This window comes from Rhineura floridana, chromosome 1 (assembly GCF_030035675.1).
Source record: "Rhineura floridana isolate rRhiFlo1 chromosome 1, rRhiFlo1.hap2, whole genome shotgun sequence".
NCBI classification, from domain to species: domain Eukaryota; kingdom Metazoa; phylum Chordata; class Lepidosauria; order Squamata; family Rhineuridae; genus Rhineura; species Rhineura floridana.
The window spans coordinates 26,786,280-26,800,686 of NC_084480.1; the positions used below are offsets into that span (position 1 = coordinate 26,786,280).

The following is a 14,407-nucleotide window of genomic DNA, read 5'->3' on the forward strand; positions in this document are numbered from 1 at the left end:
ACACACTGTTAAGTGCCTATGGAAAGCTGTATTTAGGGGCAGGGAGGGCAGCAAAAAAACCTATTTTGCCTGCCACTATGAAATCATCAATCTGCCGCCCAGCGGAGATCTTCAGAATTGTCTGGGGGCTATTACACGCTGGCCCCAAGGACATGGTAGAGCCATCTGAGGCCCGCTGTAACGAATTTGCTAGGCACTTCCAGGATAAAATCTTTAGCATCCACCAGAACTTAAGACTTCAGTTTTATAGCAGGTGAAACAAGTGGGGTATCGAGAGCACAGCCTTGTCCCGATTTCTTGGATGAGTTTCAGTTGGTGCAGCTTGAGGACATTGACAAGGTGCTTGGACAGGTTCGTGCAACCACTTCTGTGCTGGATCCTTGCCCTTCTTGGCTAATAACAGCTAGCAGGGATGGAACAGCTGGCTGGGCCAGGGAAGTGATTAATGCCTCTCTGCGAGAGGGGGTGGTCCCTGGCTGCCTGAAAGAGGCGGTAGTGAGACCACTCCTGAAGAGACCCTCCCTGGACCCAGAAAATCTTAATCACTACAGGCCAGTAGCAAATGTTCCATTCCTGAGCAAGGTCCTTGAATGAGTGGTGGCAGGCCAGCTCCTGACATTCTTGGATGAGACCGATTATCTGGATCCATTTCAGTCATGTTTCAGGCCTGGTTTTAGCATGGAAACAGCATTGGTCGCCCTGTATTATGACCTCTGTCGACAGAGAGATGGGGGGAGTATGACTCTGTTGATTCTCCTTGATCTCTCAGCAGCTTTCGATACCATTGACCATGGTATTGTTCTGGGAAGACTGGCTGAGTTGGGAGTGGGAGGGACTGCATAGCAGTGGTTCCGCTCCTACTTGGCAGGTCGGCTCCAGAACGTGGTACTTGGGGAACATTGCTTGGCACCCAGGACTCTCCAGTATGGGGATCCGCAGGGGTCAGTTCTGTCCCCCATGCTGTTCAACATCAACATGAAACCGTTGGGTGCAGTCATCCGGAGCTTTGGAGTGCATTGCCACCAGGATGCTGATGACACGCAGCTCTATTTCTCCTTTTCATCTTCTTCAGGTGAGGCTGTCAATGTGCTGAACCGGTGCCTGGCTGCGACAATGGACTGGATGAGGGCTAATAAACTGAGGCTCAATCCAGACAAGACTGAGATGCTGCTAGTGGGTGGTTCTTCTGACTGGATGGTGGATGTCCAACCTGTTCTGGATGGGGTTGCACTCCCCCTGAAGGAGCAGGTTCGTAGCTTGGGGGTTCTCCTAGAACCATCTCTGTCACTTGAGGCTCAGGTAGCCTCGTTTGCAAGGAGCGCCTTCTATCAACTTTGGCACCAGGTCAAGATTTTACTCTTCTCCCAGGCATTTTAGCATGTGTTTTTAAATTGCTTTTTTAAAATTTGTATATTTGTTTTTAATTGTTGTAAACCGCCCGGAAAGCTTCAGCTATGGGGTGGTATACAAATGCTATAACAACAACAACAACAACAGCAATAATAATATACAGGGCCCACCTTCAGGAGCAAAAAGGGAAGCATGAATTAGGTGAGCTAAACCCTCCCCACCACAGCTTACCTCCCTGCAGTTTCTCCCCAGATAAACGTCAACACTAGAAGTGAGTTAAGCTGGGAGATACATGGGCTGTAGCTCAATGGAAGGGCCATAGCTCAGTACAACATCTACTTTGCCTGCAGAAGGTTCCAGGTTCAATTCATAGCATCTCCAGGTAGTACTGGGAGAGACTCCTAGAGAGTTGCTGCCAGCCAGTGTAGACAATATGGAACTAGATGGATTGAAGTTTACTCAGTATAAAGCAGCTTACTAAGCATGTCTGGAAGGGAGGGCTGTGGACAGAATTCAGCACTCCTACACACATTCTGCTTTTGCTTTTAAAACTGAACACATACACTCATTTTATAAGTGATAGGGGCATATCTGGATTGAAACTAAGGGTCTTGTATATTCTGAGCCTTAGTCTTGGCTGGTTGTTGGGTTTTTTTTAGCACAAAATGTCATTTATAAGATGATTATTTAAGAGTAATAGAAATATTATATCTTGTATACTAATGATGTTAATTTCTATGATATTAAAATTACCTTGTGATATTCCAAACTCTCTCTTGCAGTTTGGTACCGTCTACAACTGTCAGATAATCTTTCACGAACATGAAACATCCAACACAATGCACACAGTTCTCTAAAGCATCCTGTGAGAGGAAAACAGAGAGAAAGTTTTGGTCAAGCAAAAGACATCACAAAATAAATATTAATTATCTCTACTTTTTTACTCAAAATAGTTCATTTAACAGCATCTAAAAGTTAGAGTCCTAATGTGGATTTTTAATTATCTAAGCTCACTGCAGCAGTAGCATGTTTTTTCAATATGCTGCCACTGGGAAGACTAATTTTTTAAAAGTATATTACTCATCTTATGGCAATGAATATTGGAAAGACTTTCCTTGAAAAAAGGCAGGATTAGCATGCAAAAAGGAAACAATAATTTGAGATGATTAAATGGTCCATTACAGCTTCCAGGTCCTTAAATTAACCTGGCCACATTTCCAGATTTGAGGTAAATTAGTCTTTTTTTTTTTTAGGCTGATTGGGTAGACTAGTGGACAAATACCTTCAGAATGGAGTGTGGGTGTTGCAAAAGGAATATTGCGGGCAGGCATCACCACTCCAACCTGTTTTTACCCTGTTTTTTAGTGTTCCTGCACTTCTCTAGATACAAACCTATAGTTTTACATGAAACATCATCAAGTCCATGATCACCAGAAGATGTAGGCCTTAAGAAAACTGTATGACATCTAGAATAATTAAGCAAATTTTCTGGAAGGGCACTTAATGACGGAAGAGCACCTTTCTCGCGAATCTGAAAGTGAAAAAAGCAAAGGTTACAGAGAAACAATTTAGATAAACAAATGTTCTTCAATATTTTGCATGGAGCCCACATTTCAAGGCCTGTATTAGTTCTTTTAAACATGGTAGGACAAGCAGGATGTAAAAAATGACAGTCCCATATTGAGAGAGTAATACAGGAGGAGGCAGGAGACACAAAAGGAACATGAGCAAGAAAGGAAATTCCTTGACTGTTTGTCTATCAATCTCAAGCTCCAATCCTGTCCCTTCTACTTAATGTTTCCTGGGAGGGTCACAAACCCTTCTTTGGGAGAAGACTGAGCCAAAGTAGGAACTGAGCACTTCTGCCTTTTCTTTATCATCATCATTTTGCCATTCTCATTGAGTAGCTGTGCCACCATTTCTTTTCTCTGTCTTTTACTATGGACGTACCTGAAGAAGGCTTTTTTGTTGCTTTTAGCATCTCTCACTAACCTCAACTCATTCTCAGCTTTAGTCTTTCTGATGCCATCCCTGCAATTCCGTGATACCTGCCTGTACTCTTCCTTTGTGACCTAGCCTTCTTTCCACTTCCTGTATGTGTCCTTTTTTGTTTTCATGTCATCACTAAGCTTTTTGTGAAGCCACATTGGCTTCTTCTGCTGTATTGTCTCCTTTTTTCCTTGTTGGAATTGCTTGCCATTGCGCTTTTAGAATTTCCTTTTTTAGAAACTCCCATCCATCTTGGACTCCTTTTCTCTTTAGGATGGCTTGCCATGGAACTGTGCTTACAATTGTTCTGAGTTTATTAAAATCACCTTTCCTGAAGTCCAGTGTGTGCGTATGGCTACTCTCAGCTTTTGCTTCTGTTAAAATCAAGAATTCAAGTATGTTGTGGTCACTTTCCTCCAGAATTCTCATAACTGCCACTTCAGCCACCAAATTATTTCTATTGGTTAGAATCAAGTCCAGGATAGCCGATCCTCTGGTTGCTTCCTCCACTTTCTGTAGGAGAAAGTTATCTCTAACACAAGTCAGAAATTTCTTGGTGTTTGGCAGTATGTCTCCCAACAGATATCGGGATAATTGAAGTCCCCCATTACTACTACATCATGCCTCCTCAAAACATTGGCAATTTGCTTTTCAAAAGTTTCATCTTCATCTCCTTGACTGGGTGGTCGGTAGTAGACTCCAAGCACCACATTCCTTTTATTGCTTGCCCCATTAATTTTAATCCAGATACTCTCGGTGGAGCTACCAAGTTCATCTCCTGTATTTCTGTGCAGGGATATATATTTTTAACATATAGCACAACTCCAGCTCTCTTTTTATTCCTTCTGTTCTTTTTGAACAAGTTGCATCTTTCAATTGCTGTATTCCAGTCATGGGAGTCATCCCACCAAGTTTCAATTATACCTATCAAGTCATAATTACCCTCCTGTATTAAGAGTTCAAGTTCGTCCTGCTTGTTTCCCATGCTCTGTGTGTTAGTATGCAGACATCGAAGACCATGTGATTTATGGCTTGGCTTCCTTACTACATTTTTCAGAGGACTGTTACTGGGCCCTATTAGAGCCAATCTCTCTGTTCCCATTACTGTGCACAAGCCTTCATCAGTCGTTACCACCAAGTTTATGTCTCCCTCCCCCTTAGGATTCAGGTTAAAGCCCTCCTGATGAACTTCTCCATGCTGTGGCCAAACACATTCTTTCCAGTCCTTGTGAGATGCAACCCATCACTTGCCAGCAGTCCATCTTCCAGGAACCATGGAACCTGTGGTCCCAGAATCCAAATCCCTCACGTTGGCACCACCTTTACAGCCATTCATTCACACAGAGTATTTTTCTTTCCTTTTCTACTCCCTCTTCGAAGTACCTGAAGGATGGATGAAAGAACTATCTGGGCCCCAAAGTCCTTGAGCTTCCTTCCCAGAGCTTCAAAGTCTGATGTGATTTCTTCACAGCTCCATATGGCAGTATCATTTGTTCCCACATAGATGAGGAGAAAGGGATACCTGTTGGTGGGCTTGATGAGTGGTGGCAACCCTTCCATCACATCTCTAATCTGTTCTACTGGTAGACAGCTTACCTGGTGAGTCCACAGATCTTCTCAGCATACTTGGATTTCGATCCCACGCAGTAGGGAGTCTCCCTCTACTAGTACTCTTCTCTTTTTGTTGTGGGGTGTGGTTTCATTGCCCCTGCTTGATTGAGCTTCAGCCTCTTGCTTGTTGTCGCACGGTGTCTCCTGTAATTCTTCCACCACAGGTTGTCCTCTAGTCTCATCCTCGAGTGGTTGAAAGCGGTTCCATAGTTCCACTGGTGAAGGGTGTCTTCTAGCTCTTTTGCTCCTGTCACCCTTTCCCATGGAATTTCCTCCACTTCGTTGTTCCTCTCCGAAGCCATCTCCGCTTCTGCTACCACATGCTGTTGTTCTTTCACCTCCACTTCTCTTTGTTGCTGTTGTTCCAGTGTTCTGTCTAAGAACTCTTCATCTTCTCTTATAGTCCTCGGTGTGACCACCCGCCGTTCCAGTTCTTGAATGACTATAACTGAGATCCTGCCTTACATCTTGCCAGCTTAAGGAGGGTTGGTGCCACAAATGAAAAATTCTGCTTTTCATAAATGTCCACTAAACCAGGGATTCCCAACTTTTTGCCCCCAAGGCCCTCTTGAGAGGGCTGAAAATTACTGAGCCCCACCAGTCACAAAAGGGCAGGGCAAGGGAAGAGTCAGTCACAAAATGGTGACAGATGGAGGTGGAGTTTGGCATCATCAACTTGCAATTACTGACATCATATAACAACTTTCTTCTCTTATCCCCCTCTCTTCTATTCCCAATCATCATCATCATGTAAAAAAATGAACATTTTATCTGTCTAATTTCCTTCAACACAGAGCAGGGAAACATCCCTCACCCTCACCCCCTATGAAACTTCACTGTCTCCTGGTCACCTTTACTCAGCATGTATGGAGTTGCTAGTGCTGGCATTGTTCTATCTTCAAGGCTACTGCGTGGCTAAGGAAAAGGATGGGAGACTGAGGAGCAACTGGGCAGGCTGTGACACTGAGATTCACTTGAAAGTGGCCGGGGGCCTCTTGTAGTCCCTGATCCATTGTTTCAGAAACGCTGTGCTAAAATCTTATGGAATGTCCTCTCCAGAGAGTTCTACCTGCCCCCAAATCTGAGTGTTTTTATATGCCTGGCAAAACTCAGCTTTTGAGAGAGACCTTTTAAATTAGCTGGCCTTTTATTTCGCTTGTGTTTGTCCCTCTTGCTGGTCTAATGCAGCTATGTCTCTCTTTACTGATTTATTTCCTATTTTTATTGTTTTGTTAAGGCTACATCTCTTTGATTACTTCTGTTACTTTCTGCAGTTTTTTTTTGAAGAGAAATTGGGATATACATTTTTAAATAAATACATAAAGAACAAAAACAGCACATAACTTCTATATGAGACAATGCAACACTTTTCTTCCAGAAGGACATATAAATGAAAAAGACTATCCAAAGCTTTTAAGCAGTTTGCTGTTCAGTGGAAATTCAAACAACAGCAGAGAAAATCTAGGGCTACTTTGGATTTGTATGGAATATTTTCATTCTAAAAAATGTCTTTAAGAAATTAGTTACGAGAAAAGTTAAAACCAATCTCATCACTATACCTTTTGCATTATTTTTCGTGCCCTTTTCAGCTGCACAATATACCACTGAGCAGCAGGAAAAGAACAATGAGCAGCCCGAAAAAGTAGAAGAATTCGCTGAACAACTCCAGACACCTTCTGCCGACAATCTCTCTCCATTCTTAATGCTAAATCAACGTGTTCTTCCTAAATATTGCAAAATTAAAAAGTCATAAAGAGTATGGCATTTCATAAGGAAAGAGATGAGTACAGTGCAGACTTGCGACACAAATTCAGGTACCTCCATCTAAATCCCTTTTCTATATATGGGGCTGAAGTTCTAAGAAAAGCATAATGCTATTTTGCCCTCTAATCCCCAAAACAGGCTGTTTTCAAAACAATTAAACGTGTGGGCTTAGATAGCCTCATTGATCTCTCATACACTCACACAATACATTTCAACAGAACGGACTGATTTATACACACAAAGAAATGCATGCTCAATCAGAGCATTTTCTTAACCATTTTAATCTTTTAATCCGTATTTTTAATTTTTGTCGTATTGTGTTTTTGTAGTGTTTTTTTGTTGTTTGTTTGTATATGTTTTTATGATTTTTATTATGATATATTGTATTTTATCTTGTTTGTTCACCGCCCTGAGAGCTATTCTGCTAAGGGCGATATATAAATTGAAATAATAAATAATAATAATAAATAAATGAAAGGAGAAAATCATCTCAGTCACGGGAACTCTATAGCGTGCTCCTCTACAGACTAAAGACCCCAGAACATGCAAGCAGACTGGATTCTTCACTACGACACTTAATAAGACAAGAAAGGAAGAATTGCTAAAGTTATTTCAGAAGTAAAACTTATCTAAAATGAAATAGAAATAAATAATTCAAGTCAAGCATAGCCAAAATTAAAGCAACACATGAACAGCTTCCAAAGATCCTTACTTCACTAGGAAATGATGGTTGAGGACAATATAAGGGTGGTGCAGGAAGATACAAGCCATCAGGCACCAAACCCTGGAACTTTCTACTAAGGTCCTTGGCAGAGTCCATCAAAAGTTGAAGTGTCTCTGAAAGAATGTTTGTTTCTGCCATAACAGCTGCTTTCAGTATTTCTTCTACTGAATTAAAAATCACATTTGCATCTTCCTCTTCAATAGGATCTAAAGAAAGACAACAGAGCAAGTAATAAAGCAAATGCGTTAATAATGCTTCTTTAAAAATTGTACTGCTTAACCCAGAACTCCTAATGACCTCTCTCAATAGCTCCATATAGATATTGAAGAGCACTGGGAACAAACTAGTGCCCTGTGGGAACCTGTAACATACCTGCCATGAGTCCCAAAACAGTTTCCTAGTGCTACTCTCTGGACACGACTCTGCCAGTAGGAATGAACCACTGTAACATAGTGCCCCAGGACCCATCTCACAGAGGTGATCCAGCAGAATATCATGGTCAATGGTATCAAAAGCTGCTGAGAGATGATGTAGAAGAGACGTTGGTCTTACTGTGAAATCGGTCTTCTCTGTGCATGACAAAAGATGGTATCAGGTGGGTAGCTAGCTCCACCTAGCGGTTGAAGGCAAAAGAGCACTGTTGAAGTTTTTTTCGAAGGTCCATTCCTGGTCTGTGTCTGTTCCTGCCTCAGTTTTCAATGACAAGCCCATAAATGAGTAAGACAGGATAGCAACACTGACAGAGACAATACAACAGTACTCATACACTCTCTGCCAAAGGCCTACTAGTGCTTATAATGGTAGCCCAGCCCCCCTAGGGAGAGGTCCTGATTTCACGGTAAGACCAAATGTCGCTTCTCCTGTGCATGTAAAAGATGATATCAGGTGGGACATACCAAAGCTGACCCACGTAGGGTGGGAAAATTGCTGGGCTGCCACTACTATTGGTCTGAGAGGACATGCTGTAGCACTCTCCTCCCAAAGGCTGCCTCAGCCGACGCATCGGCATCTATTTTGTAACGCTTAATGAAGGTATTGGGTGTAGCCCATGTGGCTGCCCTACAAATCTCTATTAGAGGGATGTTGTGAGAAAAGGCTGCTGATGTGGCCGCCGCTCTAGTGGAGTGAGCCACTATCCCGGCTGGCCAGGACAGTCTTAAGAGAGGCATATGCCAAAGAAATGCACGCCTTAATCCACCTGGCTAGTGCAGAAGTGGACACCCTATTCCCTAGAGATGCTGGGTGAAAGGAGACAAATTATCTGTTTTCTGAATTGCCTTTGTCTTGGAAATATAAACTTTAAGGGCTCTCCTCACATCCAGAGAGTGTCAGGCCTTCTCTGAAGGATGGACAGGATTAGGACAGAAGGATGGCAATACTAGCTCCTGTTGGCAATGGAAGGCAGATAGTACTTTGGGATGAAAGGAAGGGACTGTGCGTAGGACTACTGTATCTTTATGAAACACACAGAAATTTTTATGGACATATAGGGCATTCAGTTCAGACATTCTACGGGCCGAAGTAATGGCCACAAGAAACAAGACCTTAAAGGATAGCAGACGGAGAGAAACTTGACTCAAAGGTTCAAATGGAGGTCTTTGAAGGGCTATTAACACTTTGTGCAGATCCCATGTTGGGTAGTGATGAACAGTAGGTGGTGCTGTTATCGTTGCTCCCCTGAGGAAACAGTTGATGAAAGGATGAGACTGTCTGGAGATCTGGACAGTATCGACGACAAGGCTGAAACCTGGCACCTCAGGGTGTTAGGTCTGAGACCCAATGATAAGCCATCTTGTAGGAAAGATAAAATCTCGTTGACCCCCGCTTTCTGTGGAAGAACTCCTTTCTTCCGTGACCAGGATAAGGCCTTTCATGTGCCTTCATATATTCTGAGTATGGATGGGCGTCTAGAAGCCATCATGGTTTCCAGTACTTGTGGGGAGATGCCTTTCTTTAAGAGTCATTTCTGTTCAAATTCAATATGTGAAGTGCCAACCACTCCGGGTCTGGATGAAGAAGCTGCCCTTGAGAGAGCAGGTCCTCTCTTACTGGAATTTTCCATGGGGGTTCCACCGACAGTTCGAGGAGATCCGGAAACCAAGTTCTCCTTGGCCACCAGGGAGCAACTAGTAGAACTGCTATCCTCTCGGCACGAAGTTTTTTGATCACCCTGGGAATAATTGGAAGTGGAGGGAAGGCATACAGCCTGCCTGGAGGCCACTGGGACATTAAGGCATCTATCTCCTCCGCATCTGGCGTTGCATACCTGGAGAAGAACCTCTTCACCTGTTGATTGCGGCTGGTGGCAAACAGGTCCACTTGAATTCAGCCGAAATGTGCCACTATCTGATGAAATACCTCTGGGTGAAGCATCCACTCTCCCTGATTCAGTTTCTCTCGACTGAGCCAGTCTGCTTGGCTGTTGTCCTCCCCCTTGAGATATTCTGCCGCTATAGAGTCCACATTCCTCTCTGCCCACTGGAAGAGAATGGCTTCCCTCTGGAGAAGGTGGGAGCATGTGCCCCTTTGAAGGTTTAAATAAGATTTGGCCATCACGTTGTCTGTTCTGATGAGCACCGCTCCTAACCGTCTGTCCTCCGCGAAGTGTCTGAGGGCCAGACGGATTGCTCGAAGCTCAAGAAGATTGATCGGCAGTATGGATTGCTGTGACGGCCATGTGCCCTGAATCATCTGACCATCACAGATGGCTCCCCACCCTGATAGGCTGGCATCTGACGTGATCAGGGTCCGAGGGGGATCCTGGAATGGAACGCCTCTTAACAGGTTGGGTTTGTGAGTCCACCAGAACAGTGACTGCCGAACCCATGGTGATAGAGCTACTCTGCAGTGGTGTCTGGATGCTATGTTGCTTTGGAAGGGAAGGAGCGCCCACTGAAGTGTGCGGGAATGATGACGTGCCCATGGTGTAGTTTGGAATGTGGAAACCATCAAACCCAGAAGTGTTGTTAATTCCATTAGATCTGCTGAGTTGGAAGATAGGATACCCAATGCTGCTTTGCAAATCTTGTTGACTCTTTCTTGGGACAACATTAAGAGGCCTTTCTGTGAGTCTATAGTCGCTCCCAGATGTATTATGCGCCGAGATGGAAAGAGATGACTCTTGGATTCGTTGATCAGGAAGCCGTGGTCCTTTAGACAGGCCAAGGTGACATGGAGGTCCTCCCAGGCCTTGTGCAACGATGGGGAGCGGATCAGAAAGTCGTCCAAGTAAGGGAAGAGATGAATTCCAAGTAAGGGAAGAGATGAGATGTGCCAGCAAGGCAACCATGATCTTCGTGAATGCCCTGGGGGCAGACGACAGGCCAAAAGGCATAGCCCTGAATTGATAATGGTCTTGTCCCACAGAGAACCGAAGGTATCATCTGTGAGGTGGGAAGATTGGAACATGAAGGTAGGCCTCCTTTAGGTCAATAGATGAGAGAAAGTCCCCTTTCCTTAGGGCCTTCTTGATTGACAGTAAGGTGTCCATGCGAAACTTGTGGTATCTTAAGAAACTGTTTAGACCCTTGAGGTCTAGTACTGGTCTGAACGATCCGTCTTTTTTCGAGACGGTGAAGAACAGAGAGTAATTTCCCAAAAATCTGTCCCCTGCCGGAACTTTCTCTATAGCTGCAATTTGTATGAGATGGGAGACCGCCTGTAAAACTCTTTCCCTCTTGAGTGGAGAAACTGAGAGAGGGAATGGAATGAATCTCGCCGGAGGAGTGGAAGTGAACTCCAACCGTAGGCCGTACCGAATGGTGCGAAGGACCCATTGATCTGAAGACGTGTCCTTCCACCAGTGAGCAAAACATTGGAGACGACCCCCCACTGGCGAGGTGGAGGCATCAGAACTGATGTTTATTTCCCCGTGACTGGGACCCAAATCCCAATCGACTGGGAAAGTGTTGTTGAGACTTAGGCTGGTTGCGTTGTCTGTTCCAGAAGGGACGGCTGGAGCGGGCGTCCTTCGGCCTTCCATATGGTCGTGAGCCTTGAAAAGACTGAGACAAGTGATATGGGTGGAATGAACGACAAAAAGACTTTCTGTCATCCCTTTTCCTGGAGGATGGCATTGACTTTTTCCCCCCCTTAGTTTCCAATACATTAGCTAGGCAATCGTCCCCAAATAACTTGCCTCCCACATAGGGCTCTGAGGCAAGATTTGAATGGGCTGGAGGGTCTGCCTCCCAATGCTGCAGCCAAAGGGTTCTTTGCGTGAAGACCCCTGCCGCCAGTGACCTTGCTGCAAACTGCATGGCATCCATGGATGCATCTGCCATGAAGGTAACTGCCTGAGAGACCTTCAGCAGAGACTTGCGTATCCGGCTGCATCTTGCTGTGGGCCGTCCAGCAGGTCCTCCAACCAGAGGAGGGAGGCTCGAGCAAACACCGAGGAGGCTGCCGCTGCCCTGATTGAGAGTGCACTAGCCTCATGCACTCTTCTAAGCCCCTGGTCCATTTTGCGCTCAGAGGTAGCCTTAAGGTGAGCATCCGAGTCCTTTGGATTCAAAGATGGATTCAGCAAGTTGACAATGGGCGCGTCTATGAGTGGGACTTTCATCTGGTCCATGATAGGCTGTTCCAGCATATAATATTTGTTGGCTATCAAGACCAAATTCTTGAATTGTAATGGGATGTCAAACTCTGACTTGAGCACCTTCGGGAGAAGAGAAGGGAGCTTCAATACTCTAGACTTAGGTTTTGGATCTGGACACACTGCTGAGACTCTCGATGTAAGATCCTCTGCAGAAGTGAGAGTAAGGGATTCCATCGCCTTGCATAGTAGAGGAAGGAAATGCGGCTCCTGAAATATCCTAGTGGATGAAATCTCCTTAGATTCTGACTCCCCACTCTATTCCTCTTCGTCCAAAATCATTAAGTCGCTGTTTGTGTCAAGAGGCGCCTGCTCCGGAGGCTGAAGGTGCCTGCCCAGAGATGCAGCATAGGGATCTGGAGACATGCGGTTAGGTGCAGGAAGTGGAGCTGCGGCTGAGCGGCTTCTATGTGGGCCCTACAAAAGCTGTGGACCAGATGGAGCCTGAGAGGGAGAGGGCGCTGATACTTGCTGAGAAAGAACTCGAGGAATAGATGGAGAGGACAAATCTCTAGCCAGATCCATTAAGAGGGAATCCCTGAGCTGTTCCTTCAGTTGTTGAATTGAGTGGGCTGACAGGTGCAACTGGATAGGCTGAGCTTGAGTGTAAGAAGAATGGAGCCTTTGCCCCCCTGCCTCTTGGATCTGTTGCACAAGGATTGGTTCTTCCAAAAAGCCTGTAAAGGCTTCAGGAGAGGAGGTGGTGGAAAAAATAGTGTCCAATGAAGGGTGAGTCTGACAGCCTTCCTTGTCAGACAAGGATTCCAGGTCCCTCTGGTTCCTTGGATGTTGAACAGAGTCTTGCCTGTCTCTACTGGTCGTCTTATTGGTAACAGGCATCCTGCCTTCCATAGCTGCCCTGCCTGCCATAACTTGCGCCTCAGCCTCCTCATGCCTGACGGTAGAGTGGCAGGCTACCACTGCTTCTGAGTGATCCCCCAAAGTATGCGACTGCCCTGTGACCTGGGTGAGAAAGGGCACCGACGCTGCGTCTGCTGCAGGTGTGAGGGGGAGCGGCTTCAATCTCTTTGAGGGGTTTTCCGTTTTGCGGGTTGCTTTTCCCAAGGGAGCAATGTGCTGCAGGGCTTACGGGGGTAAAAAAGGAGCCTGTGGAAACTGCAGCTGGAAAAACATGTGGGGGGAGCCCCCGCGGGTGGCGAAGATCAGCGCTGCCCTAGAAGAAGGCTGTTATAGTGGTGGCTTGGGGGGGGAGGGCGAAATGCAGAACCCAAAAGCAGCTGTAGCCGTCCTCCTCACTGGCTTTCTGATGGGGGGGAGACGGCAGTTGCAAGCTGAGGAAGACAATGGCGCCTGTCCGTCATTTCCCTCTACCGCTGAAGCACGGGAAAACGGTTGGCTGTTAGTAAAGGGCGCAAAAAGCCTCGGGTGTGGGCTGGGACGCTGCCTCCTGAGGGAAGGCAGCCTTGGATGTTAAGGTGGCTGCCGCTGTGGCTTGCTCTCAACAGAGAATGGTACTGAAGTTGGTGGGAGAGGGAGGGAGGAAGGGGGTACTGGAGAGGCAGAAGGCTCCAGGAACCGTGGGGAGGGTCTGGCTGCTCCTTGTCACGGAGGAAACTTCCAAGGGAAGGAACACAAGGTATTTTTTTTAAAAAAAAATTAATTGGAAGGGAAGGGTTAGAAAAAACAGTAAAGAAAAAAACAACACTAATCACTGAAATAACATGAAAAACAATACACAAGAAACAATACAGGCCTGAACCAACGGAGGCAGAGAGAGTCCAACTGTGTTCGGTGAAGGCAAAAGAAAACTGAGGCAGGAACAGACACAGACCAGGAATGGACCTTCAAAAAAAACTTCAACAGTGCTCTTTTGCCTTCAACCGCTAGGTGGAGCTAGCTACCCACCTGAAATCATCTTTTACATGCACAAGAGAAGCAGCAGGATCACACTTCTCCTGTCTCTCTCAGATAAAGTATAAAACACAAAACCAAAAATGCAGGAACTTAACAATAAGCATGTGTGTATAAGCCACAATTTATAAATGCAAAATACTCAGACAGTAATACGTACAAAAAATGCAAAAAACAGGTAATTGTGAACAAAACAAGGTACAAATACAGAATAAATAGATGAAAAGTGAAACAGGACTCCGACGTATATCAGTAAAGAGCTCTCCAAGACTGCCAACAGTGTTTTGCATTTTTGTACTTACTACTGTCCGAGTGTTTTGCATTTATAAATTGTGGCTTGAACATACATTCTTATTATTGATTCTGGCATTTTTGGCTTTGTGCTGTATGTTGTATCATTGGGAACCTCTCCTTCAACACCAGCAGTGTCAACACCACCTTGCTGCTCAGGTGCAATTGCTGAGGAGGAATACTTAGAAGGCCCAAGGTTGACTGCTATA

At 45.2% G+C, this 14,407-nt stretch overlaps 1 protein-coding gene across 1 annotated transcript in view; it reads right to left on the reverse strand.

The window, feature by feature from the left end:
- CPLANE1 (ciliogenesis and planar polarity effector complex subunit 1) overlaps positions 1-14,407 on the reverse strand; it is a 132,938-nt gene that overhangs the window by 103,803 nt on the left and 14,728 nt on the right. The window contains exons 4-7 of the mRNA XM_061608417.1: positions 7,427-7,644; positions 6,510-6,674; positions 2,743-2,881; positions 2,104-2,213 (exon numbers count right to left, since the gene is read on the reverse strand). Of these exons, the coding sequence (XP_061464401.1) occupies positions 2,104-2,213; positions 2,743-2,881; positions 6,510-6,674; positions 7,427-7,644 (632 nt within the window). The remainder of the gene's footprint in view (positions 1-2,103; positions 2,214-2,742; positions 2,882-6,509; positions 6,675-7,426; positions 7,645-14,407) is intronic.